The sequence below is a fragment of the Buteo buteo genome, chromosome 5 (genome assembly GCF_964188355.1).
Source record: "Buteo buteo chromosome 5, bButBut1.hap1.1, whole genome shotgun sequence".
Lineage (NCBI taxonomy): Eukaryota > Metazoa > Chordata > Aves > Accipitriformes > Accipitridae > Buteo > Buteo buteo.
In genome coordinates this window covers 8751078-8769302 of record NC_134175.1, presented here as the reverse complement: position 1 = coordinate 8769302, position 18225 = coordinate 8751078, and the positions used below count along the sequence as shown (strand labels likewise).

At 41.8% G+C, this 18225-nt stretch overlaps 1 protein-coding gene across 10 annotated transcripts in view; it reads left to right on the top strand.

Moving 5' to 3' along the window:
- EIF4G3 (eukaryotic translation initiation factor 4 gamma 3) overlaps nucleotides 1–18225 on the top strand; it is a 147392-nt gene that overhangs the window by 51760 nt on the left and 77407 nt on the right. For all 10 annotated transcript variants that reach the window (XR_012650368.1, XM_075027614.1, XM_075027608.1 and 7 more), the window contains one exon: nucleotides 17810–17905. Coding sequence is in view for 9 of the 10 variants with exons in the window: in XM_075027614.1 (XP_074883715.1) it covers nucleotides 17810–17905 (96 nt within the window). In the remaining variant the exon portion in view is untranslated. Of the gene's footprint in view, nucleotides 1–17809; nucleotides 17906–18225 lie in introns of those variants that run through there.

The following is an 18225-nucleotide window of genomic DNA, read 5'->3' as shown; positions in this document are numbered from 1 at the left end:
AGATAGAGGAAAGCCTTATGTTTCCTTTGCTCTTGTTTAATTTATACTTGTTTGAGTAAATGGAATAAAGTAGGAAGATGTGAGTAGGTCAGCTATTAAGAAGTGCGGTTTCATTCTGAACAAGATGTTAAGTGGGGAGGCAGGATGACAAGCTGAGGATGGGCTGGGAATGTCTGTGCACTGCAGTGAGGTGGTGGCGAGAGCCTCAAGCGTATTACAGCACTGGGAGAAGGCAAGCTTTCTAGTCCTCCTGCCAGCCTCTTTAATATGGATGAAATATTAAACTGCAACTGACCTTTTAGACTAGGAGATGCATGAAAGCAAATAAGGTCATGTAAGGAACACTTCACCTTAAGGTTACGCATTCTAGGTAAAACTTGGTGGGAAAACTGGAAACTTGTGGTCATGTTTGAAAATGTGCAAAAGCTCGTCCTTTATGGAGTGGGAAATTAGAGGCTGAAGTATCTATTCAGGATCATAAGTGGTTTGCAGACATTAGTCGGTGGTATCGGAGCCATTTCTTTCATTCTTGCTGCATGGTTATTGGAAATAAAGTCTCTGATTTGAAGACTGAGCCTCACATAACAGAGGGAGAACATAGCAGGGTGCAGAGCAAACCCTAAAATGTTGTCTGGCTTGTGTCATGTATTAAGAAATTCATTCCTGGTAAACCTCGTCAACAGAGGGAAGCTCATCATGTGGCAGATAAGAGAGGAAGAAAGAGAACATTCTAGGCAGCCTCTTTAAAAAAATATTCTAATCAAGGGGTTTTTTTTTCTTCCCTTAATATTTTCCTGTTGAGTCAGTGCATACGTAGAGAGCAGCCTCTGTGCCAAATCACCACTCCAGCCAGCCGGGAAAATGCTCGTTTCCTGTTCTGCTGGCTCTTATCGTCTTGGAAATGAGTGTCAGATTGTGTCACTCCGATGCTGCTGGTAGGAGTGGTTTGACCTTACACCCTCCATGTCAGCTGAGGATCCTCAAGGGCTCTAGGAAGATACTTGTCCTCTGACTGTATGGGGCTGCCCCTTAGGTGCTTAGTGCAAGGAAGAAAAAGCAAGATCCAAGATTATAACCCAGATGAAGCTCTGGTCATTGCGCACTTTTGGGACTATAGAGGAGTGAGGTCTGGGGAGCTTTCCCTAAGCGATTCCTATAAAGCTGGGATTTGGTAGCAAAGCAGCAAAAATACTGGTTTCTGTTCATTCACAGCACTTGCTTGCCTTTGACCAGGTGTCTTCACTGTTGTGGCATCCCATCAGTTGACCCTCTCATTTGCAGCTGGAGGTGATGGTGAAGAATCAAAATGGAAGTGCCTACACTTGGGACACTTCCACCAGTAAGGCTTAAAAGGTGTTCAAGACTCTGGACATAAGCAGTTACAGGATAACCTGTCCCCAGAGCAAGTTTTCCATACCCTTGAACTATTAGAGGTTTGGGTAAATATTTTTTTTTTTTTATCACTAGAATTCTGAGTGTTCTTATGTATATCTCACTTCAACCCGTCAGGTGTTGAGTTTCAGTATTATATTATGGTAAGAAATTCCCCAGTTGAGCGGAGTGTTGGATGAAAGAATTACCTTTTCATTGCATCTATCATTTGTTTCTTGTGGGTTTCATTGAATTACCCTCTCGTGTTTGCGTTAAAAAACAAGGTGAGTGGAAATGTCCTATTTCCAGACGGCTTGTAGTTTTGTGAACTTCTATAATGATTTCATTTATTTGCTTTCTTTTAGGTAAACAATCAAAATCCTTTAAACCTCTCATCACTTGAAAGTGTTTCCATGCTTTAATTGTTGTTTTTGTCTTACTCTTGGACCCCTTAAATCCTGCTGTTTCCCTTTTGAGATAAAGGGACTGAAGCTGACGTGGTATTCTGATGAATCGTTTATTACTGATTTCTTTAGCAGCAATATAACACTTCACAAACTACTCCTGTATCTTAGCAATCCATGCTACATTGATGATCGAACATTGAACAAAGGTTGTCTTTGCGTTTGGCCAGTTGTGCCTAATGTAGTGGTGTGTGTTTTTGCATGGCAAGGGGTGTGTGTGTTCTGGATTTGACAGAGTAATTAAAAAGGTAAGGAAGAGACCACTTCATTTGAATTAGAATCTGATGAAGGAGTCATTGATTTCTCCACCAGAACCGTGACTTAATGAATACTCATAAAACTGAGTCTTTCCAAGGTAGGGACTGCTGTTTAGGCAGTAGTGAATGAAAATATTTATGTATGTTTTTGGGCTGTGGATAACATTTAGGTCTAAAAAAAATTTTGCCAGTGATAGAATATGTGTTACTTGCTTGTGTGGTCATGAATTACTCTGAGTGCTGTCAGTCCAGAGCTCAGCAGAGAGGTCAGTCTCTCGCTTTTATCTATTAGGCACCTCAGCATCCCTTCTCTTGGTCCTCAGAGTCACTTACCAGTTTCTTCAAGTGGGGATCTTGCAGAAGCCCTGCTGCGAAGAAGAACGGAGGGTTAAAAAGTGCTGTGGTTCCACAAGTGGTCCCCTGTCTGTCCTGGCTGCTCTAAAGCTCTCTGTTCCAGTAAGTCTGGGTGATGGGAGATTAGGTAATATCTTAAAATGCTAGTAAGTGATAAAAGGAACTACTGTCCTGTAGAAAAGCTCTGGACACTGGGAGCTGGACCACTTTATAGGTCTGCAAACTCCTGTGTGACAAGATGACAGCATCGTGTTGAGTGGTCTGTAAGAGAGTTTGGGAACCACAGATCAGAAAACATACAGGATATTTAGTGTCTCCTGTGGGAAGAAAAGTCAGGTACAAATGTATGTTGTACCTTTGTAGCTGGCTTTCCTTTAACTTTATTTAAATAAACAGAAACAGATGTTTGTGCGGTGCTGTGGCTTGGTGTCTTTTTCACTTATTCTTCTACCTTTTCCATTTGACATAGCCAAAACAAGAGAAAGGCTTGCTGTTCAACTTCCTCCGAAGTCTTTCATAATGAACAGCCTCCGGCGCTTTGCTGCCCTTCAGAATTAGTTTCTGCAGCAAAACGAGAAGAGCTTGGCAGCGATGTGAAACAGTCCCACACCCCCGTCTCTGCAGCAAGAGACAGCATTTCTGCTTCCCAAATTCCAGGGCCTTGAAATCATACTGCTGCTCTCAGGAATGTGTTGAACTCCGCCAGTGTTGGGGAATGCACAGCACATGTTGCCGCAGTGATGTTATGGCCAGATGTGGCCCCATGTACATAAAATTTCATATTTCTGTTGGTTTTTTGCGTGAAAGGGCCCCTCGTACTGACTGGAAAAGGAGGAGCACATCTCTTCTGCCTCCTCCCTTGGCTTGCAGACATCAGAAGTGGCTGGTTTGAGACAATTCTCTCTCTGAGCATACAGAGGAAAGGAGTCATTGAAAAAGGAGTAGAGAAGTTTCTCCTTGGGCATGGCTACCTCAGCAAGTTATCCTGAGATCAGGTAGGGTGTGGATTTACAGTGTGCTGGGCACTGCTTGCCTGAGCACTCTCATCCCATGATGGATGTGAGATAGTCCAGTGCAAGCAGTGCAGGCAAAGAGCATTCACACAGGCAGTTAACGCAAAGCAGCTGAAATGCTGTAAATCTGTCCCCTGCTCTGGCTTTACATTACAGTAATTTGTGGTGTAGCTGTGTTAAGACAGGAATAACGAGAAAGGGGAGCTCTTCCAAAGCAGCCAGACTGGGGCTTGGAAGGAGGCAGCTGAAAAGTGCTTCCCTCTGTCCAGTGAGTGATCAAAAGAGGAGGAGAGGGTTCCTCCAGTTGTACCATGAGCAGGAGCCAGAATGTGAAGCTTAGAGCATCAGGAGAAAACAATTTCATCCCTCCTCGTGACCTAGGAGTGTTTTGAAGGTTCCAAGGAGCAAGTGCAGTGGGTTCTGGCGCATGAGATGAAGCAACGCAAGAGGGGAATGGTTTGGAAAAGACTCTTGGCTTTCTCCGCCTCAGCTTTAAAACTGTGGGCTCTGTGCGTGCTGAGGGATTCTTTTAGTCCGGAACCCCAGTTGTAAGCACCGACCGACCATGCTTGGAAAAAATCGCCAGAAATTTCCTCTGTAATCAGGGAAAGCTTTAGCTCTCATTAAGAAGACACTGTGCACTGAGCAGATCGGTGCTTCGTGCCCACGGCTACCTCTTAGGCTAAAATGATGGAGTACCCCGTTAGCAGAGGACCCTGTGGCATCTTTGGAGACCTTACTCTGAAGCTGTTTGTAGTTATTGACAGTTGTGTTTAATAATCCTTTATACATTTCTGACAATGTTGAGATACACCCGCAGAAAACAAAAGTGCAAGAGAGCTGAATTCTCAGGATCGTGGTGTACAGAGACCTTGACTTTTAGGTGGCTGATTTAAATCCGAAACAGATTGTACTAGCTGAAACTTGTTACCATCTGGTTCTTTGCCTTAAGTGAAAAGAGTTTGTGGTCTCATTCTGGTCCTCGAAAATGTCACCATTGCTAAATTAGCGTTTGTAATAGCAGTGAGACATTCCTTAGTACCTTAAGGTCTGGGAATCTGTGCCAGGAAGCATGCCTGTGTGCCATCTGTGGCATGTTTATAGGCAATCCCCAAGCCCCTCTTTTATTATTTTGGATCCTTTCTACAGGAGCTGGAATCCTGTTATAACCATGATGTTTATTCAATACTTCCCTCCCATCATTTGTAGCCCAATTTAGATTTTAGATGCTTTTAATAAAGTGGCATTTATTAACGGATTGGAGGAGGAATGTAATTTAATCGTAACCTCGCCCATTCATGCCCTGTGATAAGTCAGGTGCCCTGGGACACAGTGAGTGTTACGGTAGCTGTTCACTCCTCATGTTGGACGTAGCTGCCTTCTGTGTTTTGTTGCCTGCAAACTACTCGTTACACTCACCTTCCCCCAAATGCAGCTATTCCCCATTATTCGAGTCCATGTATACTTTGGTAGGAAGAAGTAGTCTGTGTAAAGTCAGATAATAAGCTTCTATGGCCCTTGGAGCATGAGGAACTCCCTAATTTTATCGTCTCTTTTGTACAAACACCCTGTCCCTCATTTTCTGTGTTTCAAGAGCATCTTTCGTGGACCCCTTGGTCAGAGTCAGTTCCCTAAGCTTTGCAGGGAACTCTTCACCCAGAGAGCTTTTCCATACAGGAACCTCCTTGTTTTATGTAAGGATTTCATGCTGATTAAAACCACACAGAATCCTGTAACTTGTAGAGCAGGTACGGTTGTCAGTCAGGATATTAATTAGCAGTTGTCTTTGCGGCCACAATGATGTGGACACAGAATGGATGATTAAACTGTCTTTGTGTAAGTGAAGAAATCAGGGCTGGACCAGCCAAGGAAGAAGTCTGCATGTGTGTGCTGCCCCTCTGAACAGCAGATTTCAGTTTCTTGAGTCTTTTGTCCATACCAGCTAATGAGGATAAAGAAAATTTAAGCAACAAACTCTTGATGGTGCTTTGTGGGAAAGAAACGGGCCTTCCAGAGGCATGTCTTTTTCTGAGCAGTCAAGAATTTGACCTCTATTACTTCTCAGTTCTTTTCTTGTGCATCCTTCTGTACATTGGGGTCAGGCTTCTTCACAACACCTGTTTTTAATGCAGCTCACTAGTTCTGAGCTTGCAGGAATATACGGCTGCAGGTGGAGATCTGAAAATGCGAGTTACTTAATAACTGATAAATCCAGGAGAAGTGTAATCTTCTTTTGGCCTTTGTGTTAAAGACCTGCTGGAAGTGCAGCTGAACTCTCTGTTTTGTAATAGGATTAGTAGGTTTTTGATTGGGTTAATAATGCTGGGAATATTTGCTCATATAACATATTTAATTATTTTTGATTCATTGCTGTGCTCTTTACCTCCTTAGTTGAAATCTGGGCAAATCTGTGCTGGAAATGTAAAGCACATCTGTGTCTCAGCACCTGGTATCTGTGCCTTTTGGGCTTCAGGGTGCTTTTGTGTATGAATGCTCAACTTCATGGGTGTCTTCTGATTTGGGGAGAGCAGCTGAGTGTTAAGAGCTGCAGGAAGGGAGATCTGGGATAGTGGGGAAGGCATAACGTAGTTTCAAATACTGATTAATGCTATTGACTTTAATAATTATTTAACCTTGGAAACAGTTAACTTTCAAAAGGCATGACCTAGGTGGGATGAATGAGTTTTAATACTTGTGCACTTAAGAAGGACTAGAAACAGCCTTTAATTCTTTTTTTCTAACAGGGAAAGGAAAGAAAGAAAAATCTGTTACAATTTTATCACATACATGTGTAAAAGAAAGATTGCAGCACAAATGCTGAGTCTAGTTAGGACTAGGTCTGCTTGCAGACCCACCCCCTCACTGCTGCTACTACATTTTGCAGTGGATTACAGCTTTGAGAGTGGTGTTTAATACTTCTCCGTGTGGTCTTGTGTGCCCAGTGGGGGAAGATAATGTGTTTTTTCTACTGCTGCTTGAGCTTTTTCTTTCAGGAGTAACCCTAGCCTGGCTCAGAGTCTTCCCTGGCCCATCCACCCTGGTGTAAACTTGAGTTATTTTGAATAAGAAAGCTCTCACAGTAGGTGTCTTGGCCACACAACGCATCCTGGATGCATGATTTAGTGGAAGAGTTTTCTTCTGGCTTGTGATACCATTGTGAATCAAAAGTGGTTTTAAAATTGCAAGTGACTTTTTGGGGGGGGTTGAAATAGCATTTTTAATAGAAAATCAAACTCCTCTCTAGCTGTTTTAAAATTCTACAGACACCTTTCTTCAGGACTTTTCCATGTGTGTTTTTTGTTCTCACAGTCACATGGACTGGGCTTTATTTTGATGCTTTTCAGACTTTACCACTTGTTGAACCACATTTTTGTTCATCATATATGATGACAAAATAATGTGAGGCAACTTGACATTTTCTTATGTTTAATAATTTCTATTCTGGTATTCCTTCTGCAATAATACCTTCTGTTCCATGCAATTTAATGGATGTTTTCTTGCATGCTCCAGAAAATACATAGTTTCTAAACAAACACAATGTGTTGCAGTAGGCAGTATGTCCCAATACACACCAAAGTCAGCAAAAAAGTCAGAGCTTTACACAGTCTGCATTTTGTAAATGTAGAGGGCATAAAATATCCCTGCAGCTAGATAAAACTGGTGAGAAGGAGCCCTTGAATTACTGGACTCTGCCATTAACTGTTGTTTCAGACTGGGGAACTGAAGAATAATCTCTGGAGCCATTTATACCTTCTAGTAGGGAGGACTGCCTTCCAGAGGTGAAAATTTGAAATCCATAAACAGTGTGGTTCTTCTGCAAGCTTAAGACTCAGTGTGCTGCTTTGCACTCACGGCAAAGAGCACAGAAGGTTTTGATGGTTACGGAGCAGTAATTCCACTTTTAGCTCCTTGTAGCCTGGAAGGGCTGCGCCTTTGCTCTCCATAGACCCCTCCTTATGGTGTCGTTAGAAACCAGTAATTTATTTAGTTGCTTTAAATTGTCTGAATTTGCATAAAGTTATACACAACAGTATTTCTGGGCTTCAATGTAATGCAGTAAAACTTGAACGTTTTATCTGATTGCTGCCATGGACTCATAAAATGATTAAGGTTGGAAGGGACCTCTGGAGATCATCTAGTCAAAGTGCCTGCTCAAAGCAGGGCCAGCTAGAGCAGGTTACTCTGGACCATGTCCACTTGGATTTTGAGTATCTTCAAGGATGGAAACATCCTTAGAGATAGCCAGAAGACAAATTTTTGGAGGTTTTTGTTGTGTCTTAGGGGAAAGTTGGAGGAAAGCTGCAAACTTGCTGATGCTGATTCGACATTAGCATGGAGTAGGGGTCTCAGCTGACTGCAGGTTGTGTTCCTGAGCACAAGTATTCATTCATCCTCAGAGTTCATTTCCCGGTTAAATTGGGACAAAATTTTAGAGGACAAGTGAAAGGCACTTTCTAAACTCAAGGGTCTGTCTGCTGAGATTCACAGGTCTGCTTCCAGCAGTGGAGGTGCTGGAATTTCTCCCCCCCAACACATGCAGGCACACACATACATACACTGTGTATTTTTGAGTACCTTTATTATGGAAAATACCGGTTCACTTAATTATGTAATGGTCGTTACCAGACCACCTCCAGGCTGTGAGCCATGTGCTGCAGTCAAGGCAGGGACTGTCATTTCAGTCTCTGTAAGAAGCCAAATAAATCCATACTAGTATTTACAGATGTTATGAAATTATAATCTACTGTGGCATTATCCTTGCCCTCATGCCTTCGTTAACAACAGTTTTGAACCTAGGCATATTTTGTGTTGATGGATTTAATAAACAAGCATCTTTGGGAGGAGGACAGGCAGTAGCATGACATCTGTCCACCCTGATGTCTCAAAATTACACTTGTTTAAATATTTCACTCTGCATCTTCAGCTGACCACATCACTGCGGTCTGAAATTGGGCATGGGCTTATCAGCTTGAGCACCTTATCTTTTTTTAAAAAGCAGATTGTTCTTTCCTCCCTGAAGCTGTGTGTTATGTTTACCTTTGCACCGTGTTAAGGGATGGTTGCATTCAGCACTGTAGCTGCTGATAAAATAATTGCAATTATTATCTTAAAAACATGGGATAAGCTTGAGCTTCAGGGAGATAGCGTGTTAAAGAGGGACACTTTCTGTCTTGCTTTTCCTTTTCACCCTCCTCCTTCGTAACATCCCTACAGGAATAGTAACCACAGTGTCTTAAGCAGGAAGGAAAGGAGTGTGTATCTTGTGTCTGTATTGTCCTCCGCACAGACTGTCTTTGTCCAGGGAAGAGGAAACCACATTTCCTTTGCTGCCTTCCCCTGGTGGGAATCTGATTATTTGTTAAAGTAGGAAAAATGCTTGTAGTTCTGTGGTTGTTACTTGGGACTCTTCCTGTTCAGCTTGCTGCCTTTACCTGCTCGAATGCGTGACACTAAATCATACTAAGCTGTAAAAAAGATTGTTAAAAATTTAGCAGGGCAGGTAATGACACAGATGATATACCCCGAGACAAACTGCTGCAGAGGAATAAAGATAACAATGGTTGAGCCACATTTGCAAGAGAAGTAATTCCTCTTGGTTCAGGATATTTTTATCCTTTTAGAGGCTGCGTTTAATATTTACCAACACAAGGAATTCTTGTGAAGGCTGGGCTATGGAAGAAGAGGGGATTGGAAACCAGTGTGCTTGCGAGGAGAAGTGAAGATGCCGACTGCTGCAAGCAGTGCAGGCTCTTCTCTGCTTGGTCTTCTCATCTGCAATTTGGTGAATCCCTAAAATCCACCTTTAGAGAATGAGACACCTAGAGCTAACCGACTATCTGGCATTTTAAGGAAATGGCTTTTGAAAAAAACCCTACATATCTAAATAAATGCACTAAGCAGTCACAGTTCCTGTTTAGTGTTTGCTTCCATCCCAATCTAAACCTTGAAGTTTCCTAGTAAATCCGAGGTGCAAAGACTTTGTACCAGTGTCACAAGCTGGTCCCATCCCAGCCCCTTTCAGTCCCTTCGTCAGGAGCAGGGTATTTGCACTGTAATTGTGTTAAATTTTTTTTTGAAGTGGAAACCTTTAATCTGCATAACTTGTTCAGTGTCAGAGAAGAGCTCTGGTACTTGCATCATTGATTTTAATGGGGCTGTGAATATTCCAAGTAATATATACTAATATATGCAGAAAAACATAGTGTTTTCAAGTTACTGATGCATCTTACAGGGTAGCAGCACTGGCTTATAGAGAGTCAGCAGAGTAGAACTGCTATGTATTTTTATTTTACAGAGATGCTATGATGAGGACAAGCTGATTTCAGTGATGCCAGATAATTTCCAAATGAGCTGCTTAAAAAATTTGAAATTCTTGATGTGATGTATACCAAAAAACCCTGCATATCTGAACATGTAGCTGTAAATGAGGACTTACATTTAATCTGATAGTGTGTTTGATGATATGCAGTTGAAGTATCATTATAAATAATGAAAGCCAAACTATGAGCATTTAGAGGGAAATTGTGCTTATTTATTGGTTTAATTGTTGTTGTGCTATTTTTAAAGCTGTAAAGCTGGGGTAGTTCACAGGATTAGTGTGAGAATATGCTTTTATACATTATTTGAGAGGGTACTGTGTAGAAAAGCCTGAAATGAATAAATTTAATAGTTCAGGCTTCTCCATCATTGTTATATTTGCAGATGAGCTGGTTCTATTTATTACAGATACTACAGATTTTTTCCTACCATACTCAAATTATTCACATTATACAAGTCATTGCAGACAGGAGCTTCGAAGTCTGCTGTGACCCTGTTCTGCTGACTGCAGGGCACACCAGAAAAAAAAAAAAAAAAAGAATTATCTAGTTACCAAAATAGTAATAAAAATCAAGTATGTTCAAAAGAAATCCAGGAGCTGAGTAATGTCATGTTTGTGTTCAGATGCAGGAACTAACCTGAGATAGTTGCAGCACAGGTTTCCAGGTATTGTAGTGACATTGGTACAGGTCCAAGGGAATGCTTTTTGATGTGTCAAGCATGGTTCACTCCTGCAGGATTTCTACAAGCTGTTTTGGCACTTACTTCTCTTTCCCCACAGGACTTTATTGCTTGTATGTGCAGTTATTGGGAGGGCTGCTGAAATGCTGTAGGTGGTGTGGTTTTGTTATGCATTTGCCACCAAGGCGGGTGTCTCTAGATCAGTAACGTAACCCTGAGCAAAACTGAGACTGGAGGGGCAGCAAGACATTGAGAAGGTCTCGTGGGGCTGTTTTGGCTTCTCATGGCATTGATTTATGAGTGCAGGTGGATTAAGAGGTCTACTTCTTTGCTGTCTGAACTCTTCCCACAGGTTGCCAACTCCCTGGTGAGGTGGCTGAATCCTGGGCATCTCCAGAGATGCCACCACTGGTTGCTCAGTAACTTAGTTAAAAAGTATTTTTTTTCTCCATTGCCAACATAATAATTTTAGGTCAAAAGCTGCTTCACCTCCATTTCAGTCATCTCTGCTGCAGGTACTGCAGCCCCTGGGAGGATGGTAAGGGAGACAGTGAGAGCAGGAACCTCTTAATCTTTTTCACTTGATGCTACCAGTGTTCGTAAGTCAGCACCTGGCTGGAAAACTGAGCCTTTCATTAATGATGTGTCTTGTAGGCTGTAGTAGGAGGAGATTCTGGGCTGTTCTCAGATGCTCTGGCTGTAGCTGTTATCTCTGCCTTGCAATAATACCACTTTTCATATCAGATTAAAAAATACAATCTTGCTGTAACATTCAGTCTTTGGAAGTTTTAAACTTTTTTGTAGTCACTTGAAGCCAGCACTGCTGCTGAAAGAGCACAGGAATGGGAGTAAACAGTTGTGTTTGGGGGAGACAGGGGAGCTGCTTCTACTGACACTGTGAGTTTGTGCTGATATACACCTTTCTTAAGATTGAGGCCATTCAGAAACCAAAGCTTGAGGAAAAAATAAAGGTGCTGGTTTTGTAGGAGGGGTAGTCTGAAGAACTGCTGTTCTGGCGTCCGCTTGCCTGCGGGTGAGTTTATTAGGTAGAAATGAAGATACAGGTTTTAAATTATAATCCTCTTACTTCATAAGAGCTGGATGCTGAGAGATTTCTGCTTATTGGATACTGCATGGTTGCAGTTGTTTAGGTAGTACAGTGATTTGATTTCAGGCTGTGGGAGGGCAGAGCAAACCCAACTCAACAAATAAATGATGATTCAGAATTAAAAGCCACATCCTAGCTGGCACCATCCTTCCACGCTTGTGAACCAAGTGACGGTTTATGCTGCTGCAGGAGATTTCTTCACCTGCATCCAAAGCCAAACTCCTGCTGTCCAGGCCAGTGACCCAGGTGAAAAATTCCTAAGAGGCTCTAAGAGCAGCCTCAAGGACTGGTGCATTAACACATCCTGTCCCATGTTCCCTGTTGTGGTTTTCCTCAAGGAAAATAGTTCAACAGCTGGAAGGAAAACTGAGTCTGGTTGTTAAAAACGGGGTTAAAAAGGAAACACCCATGCAATGATCTTGGCGATGACTCTTGTAGTGCTCTCTCCTCGACCTTGCTCCAGGGGCAGCTGCATTTTGTTTCAGGTAGCTTGTACAAATAAGAATTTCTAAATTTAGGGACAGGACCCCTCAATATAAAGTACACTGAGTGTTACTCTAAATGCCCACCTGGTGTGGCTTTAATCAATATCTAGCATTTAACTGGGTTAGCAAATGTCTTGGTAAAAGACCACTGTCATGCAGAAATACATTTACATCCAGAGAAATGTGTGTGGTTTTGTTTCGGGGTCTTTTGGGGGCAGAGATGGATCTTGCAACAGTTTTATCCTATTTCCATCCAATGCATGGTTTTGATATTTTACGTCTCTGCATAAAACAGTTAAAAATCTTTTTGAAAGTCCATGTGGTGACACTTTCAGTAAGTTTTTAGCTGGGTATTCTCTGTTTGTGGGTGTAATGATCTGAGCGCTCAAATGAAATATAAAACACTACAGCAAGATATTGTATTTTTTATTCACATGGAAGAATTGCATTGCTTTCTGTTGTGGCCACACAGGAAAAATAACCTTTGGGGTTGTTCCGGGATAGCCGAGGGCTGTCTGTGGTCCCAGCATGCTTCGTGTTGTTATAAAATGTTTTGCTTACGCTGTCATGTTTCTCCAAAAGAGATTAAAGCTTTTTGCTGGTGTTCAGCGGAGTTTCAGCTCACCCTGGACAGGAGCAGAGTCGCTGCATTGGTGTTACTGGGAAGTTACTGGAAGTCTGAAGGTTTTCCTCGCCCAAGGTCACCGCGATAGCGATGGTAATGGAGCGGCAAGCTCCTGAGTCACAGTCATGTGTTGGAACTACAAGACCATTTCTCCTCCTCGTATGTAACTTCAATAAATATAGACCCAGCCGAACTTCTTCCCTAAGTCAGGAGAGGATTTAAGAAATGGCGACAGGGCTTAACCCCTTCCCATGCCAAACCCAACTGTGCTGCCAAAGGCAGCAAGCTCAGCAAGTGACACCTTTCTGCCTGGGGATTTAAGAGTTTTGTTCCAAAAAAAAATCTCCACTGGCGGCAGGAGGCAGAGAGCTGTGTGACTCAGCTTTTTCTGAACCTGATGTGTGTACTTTGCCTGTTTATTCCCAGTACAGTCAGTACCAAGGGAGTCATGTTACGCAGCAGGCTCAGTGTTTATTAACCAGCTCGGGAACTGATCTAAGAATAACTTTTTTCATTTGTTTTGTTGGTAGTGATTATTTTACTTTTTTTGCTTAGTGCAGTCAGCAGCCCAAGGTAGAAACTGCACAGAAAATGGGTAGAAAGGGTTTTCCCCAGCAAGTTGTGGGAATACATAAACACACAACTATTATCGTCTTCCCCCCGTGAATAGCCACATCTGAAATATAAAATCACTAAGATGAAAGGTGTAAGGGAAGCAAATTGCTCTGCCTCAAAAGTGGAGCAGCTCAGCAGTCATCGTTCTGTTCCAGCTTGGGGAGCTGCAATTATTTGAACTTCAGGGGTTTCAATACCAGCATTTAGATGCTTCTGAACCAAAATTTTTATAGAGAGTGATATTTGCTTCCCTGCCTTCCCCTCCGTTGTAGTTTATTTAGGGGATTTTTGAAGCATTTCCTCACTGATCTCTTCATTTGCTCACCTCATCCTCAGTTTCAGCTGCGGTGCATAAAAACCACATATTTCCAGCGTGACTGCATGTGATTATAATTACTTTGTGTACTTATTTAGATGCTTGGCACAGAAAAAAGTCCTTTTGACAGATGAATAGATGTGATACTTTTAATCAGCTGACTTGTCTGAAAAGCAATAGAGTGCTGTGATTTATTCTGTCAGTTGTTTTGATAGTTTTTTTAGACTACCATGTACTTATATGTGAACTTAGTACCTGCAGAAATTTATAAAGCACTTTTTTTCCTCCCTTTTTTTCCCCCCATTATGGTTCTAACACAAATACCAGTTTGGGCACACCTACATCTGGTTTGAAGCATGCTGAGCAGAAGCATTTGTTGTTGTGTAATAGTTGTGAAACATGTTTATTTAGGTGATGTTTGTTGTCTTCAGTGGGATTTGTATTGCACTCATTCCTCAAGGCTGCAGTTGTGAACCTAGCACCCAGAGCAGTCGTCTGGGTTAGAAACAGCACTGCCTGTCCAAAATTACCTTGTTTTGATGACAGTTTAATAGCAGAAACCCTTCAATGGCTGCTATTTAAGCCTCCGTATGTTTTTTTCTTTATTTATAACTTAATGCTATACTTATTCTGATAGCTTTTAAATACTAAAGCAAATTTAACACTAGATTGCGTTGTCTTATATTTGCTTCTTAGCCTTACTGGTGTCAGAAATGAAATCTGTTATCAGTGAGGTGGCTGTCTTTGGCACTGTATTTAAAAATGCCTGCTTTACAGTCTTTCTACTAAAACGTATAGTTTTTTAGCCTTACTGATAGCTGTGCTTCCTTTCTTTCAAATTTCCTTTTGCTTGGGTGATTAAAAGAAAACTCAGGCTGTCTTGGATGTGGGTAAGGACTTTGGGGTAGCAAGGAAGTTCTATCTGACTTAGGCTTTGTTCTTCTGCGTGCAAGTTAAGCCTGAAGAAAACATGTTTTCATGAGCCTGAAGAAGGGCCAGAATAGTAGATATTTTCTTTTCTTTTTGCTGAGATGCTGTGGGAGCAGCAGTTCAAACCATTTGAGATAAGGTCTCTTCTCTTGAGATGCAGAGCTGGAGGCACAAGGAGCTGGTGGTCAACTGGTCCATTTACATGTGAGTGTTCATAATATTTCCTGACACAGTCACCCACTCTGCATGCTTGCTGCTGTCTGGTAGGATATGAGAGTAGCATCAGGACCCTTTGCAAGGTGTGTGGACTGACACAGAAAGCCACTCATCCTCTAAGAGGACAAGCCTTAATCTAAGGTTGGGCAGTGATCCCAGGTGCAGAAAGTCAGCAGCAAGGTACTACAAATGCAGGACAGCTTCTCTAGGTTGTGGACAAAAAGATACCAGAGCTTCCCTGTGTCTTGTTAGCGCTCGATTATTCTATGCCATGCTGCGATCGCTCATTGCTATGGTGTCATTACCGCTGCGAGATACAGTACATGCTGTTTATTGTACAACATTGACATGAGCAGCTCAAGCAGAATCACACTTGTCAAATAAAAGGGGAAAATATTTGATGTTGCATCTGACATCTCAAAAAATTAGAAGACTTCTTGTAAATTAGATGTTAACATGAATTAGAGGTTTTGCCAGTGGTAAGAAGGGAGGGAAGTGCTGGTTGGAGAGGATTAGACGAAATGAGCTCCTGGAGAGGAGGGGCAGTGGAAAACCTGCCCTGCTTACCTGCCAGGGGTTGCTGCTTCTATAGCAGGAGCCGATTAAAACATTAACTCTTCTGTATTGATATAAACTACTGCAGAACAACATTCTTCAGCTAAATATTCTACCGAGTGTGCTTTGGTGTCCTCAATCACAGCAAAGACCTAGGGATATACTTGGAGCTGTACATTTTTATCATCTCTTTGACACAAAAAGCAGGGTGAAAATCAGGTAGAAGATAACAGAACGTCCTGCCTAGTTAGCTTGTGTAGTAGGAACACTGTCCTTCATTGTCTATGTATTTGTGTTTAAGTTTTGCTCTTTAATGATCAGTTTGAGTGTGATCCTAAAGCAGGAATAGGAGGTGTTGCAGCAGTAGGTGTTTGGGATGGGACTATTTTTGGGCTACGCTCAGTGCCCTCATCCCCTGCCACCATGTTTTGTTTTGGCTTCTTTTTTCTGAGGCTAGAAAATTCTCTGGTCGGATTGTCTCTAAATTGTATTTTCATTTACCTTGTATTACATTTTGATCAGCAGGAGATTAGGTGGGGATTTTATGTCTAGGGATGAAAAAGAAGAAAACAAGAATAATACAGAGACCCCAGCTGTCTCCTGGATGCTCTGGAAGGCACAGGACACTGGTCATTGTGTGCTGGGGCACTTGGCGGTAGATTCTTTCAGTGATCAGATGTGCTAGGTGCTCTTCCAAAATAAGACATATTCTTGCTCCAAAACTGTCCTACATTTGCTCATACTGAAAGGGCTGAAGAGGCTGAGCTGTGGGTAAGGTCTGTGACTGCTGTAGGACTCAGCCTGGGAGGTGAGAAGTAAATGTATGCTTTCCCCAATGGCATACTATTATGCCCACTTTATTTTGTAAGAAAAACTTCTTAAATTGATTTCTTTTCCTTAAAAGCATACATCCTTCATCTTGTAAGGACTGGTTGATTCTCCCTTGAAAGCCAGAACATGCCTGATTATACTTGGTGTAGTTTGCTAGTTCAGACTTGGAAGTTTTGCAGGCTTCAGGACTGAGTTTCTTTCTAGAAACAGCACATTTTGTGTTGATTCTACACCACTCCTTGAGCTATTTGCCTAAAACAGAGCTTCAGGCTTTATGCTGGATCACCTCTCTTGATAGTTAAAGTTTTATAAGTTTCTTTTTTCTTTCTTTAATACAAACAGGTTTGGCCTACTGACTATAACTTAGTTTTATTGTTTAAAAACTTAATTATTCAAATCAAATGTAGCACAGTTCAAATCAGAGATACCCTGAAATGTGCCTGAGGGCTGGCGCAGTGAAACCTGTTCTCTCAATACCACATTACAGGCTGAAATGATTCCCTTTATTCCTTAGACCTGCTCTTGAATTTTAATGCAATGGCCATGAAATTCAAAGATGAGAAGGGTTTCTTCAGCAAGGCTTGCAGTGTGAATATATCATAATTCTGTGTACAGAGAGGTATTGCAATGTTTTTAAGCATATCCTCTCCCATAATCTGTAAAGTGAGCCTGAAGACCTCCTCCCAGAGGAAACCCAAGGCCTGATGAGCCCCTTTATTCATCAAGTAAATCTGATGGTACATAGCCAGGAGGTTAGCAGGGACTGTGGTTACCATTAGTAATGCCAATATCCAGAGCTGGCACCACAAGGGATAGACAGTGAAGAAGGAAGAGCTGAGGAGCTGGAGAAGTGGTTTTCAATGGAGTTGTGCAGGAGCTACAGAGCAGCATGTAGAGTTAGAACTAATTCCTTTTGAAAGTGAAGGCTGTCGCAGGCTAGTGGCTGGTTTTTATGTCATTACAATAATAAACTATTTAAAAAAAGGTAAGTTATAACTTTTTTCTTCAAAAAAAAAAAAAAAGAAAAAGGTGCTCTGAAAAGTTATTTCTAAATGTCTTGTTAAAATGCGTAATCAGCATAACTCTCCAGCTCCATTTTATTGTTACTTTGGGCAAATAACATTGGGGAGAGCATCTGGTGGTATAAATTGTTATAGCCCATAGAAATCAGTGGAACTATGAAAAATTTACACAACCCATGGTCTACCTTACATCTGTAACGATTTTGGGCCATTTCATTGTGTTGCAAATGCTTTAAAGCAGCAGTGGCTTGTATTAAATGCATTCGAGCTTGTTTCTTGTTACTTGTCTTATTTTGGAGGATTTATCAGTGATACCTACAGTTCCAACTTTGCTTGGAAACAGGTTCAGAGGAGGCTTTTGGAAAGTGCATGGATGGGGAGTCAGACAACACAGGATTTCATTGACATGGTGTTGCATTGATGTGCCTCTTTGCTATGTTTTCCACTGCGGCACTTGGGGAGCTTAGGGTAGTGTTGATAAATTGGTTGGGTCCTTGACGGAGAAGGCTTTCTGCATCACAATCACCTATGTCGTCTTTATCTCGATGTTCATCAGCAGTCCATCTTGATAACATGTTCAGTTCCCGTCTTTCAGGATGAATCATTTGATACACTCATTTTCTTTTTACTTTTCTTGTTCCCTGGCAGGCTCCTTACCCCTCAGGACAGAATGCAGCTCCAACCACGTTGGTGTACCCTCAAGCCCCTCAAACAATGAATACCCAGCCTCAGACCCGCTCACCGGTAAGGGAGCCCATGTTTGCATTATCTTGTGTTCTTTCTTCCTCATTTGTGTGTTTTTCTGTGTGTATGTGTGTGTCTATAGCACTTGGCCAGTTCTCTGGAAAGTGTGTTTTACTGAACTGGAAGCACTTCCAAATGGCAAATATTGATTGAGTTTTTCAGACATTGTCCTGGTAGGATAATGTTCCTTTTAAAGTGGCTTATCAGAAAAGAAGTGATGGAGGGACTCTCATCTACGTTCCAATAACGTGATTTATTTTTAGCATAGTTGCTTTCAGGTTCACTTCATTTTAGAGTTTAGATTCATTACCAAAATCTTT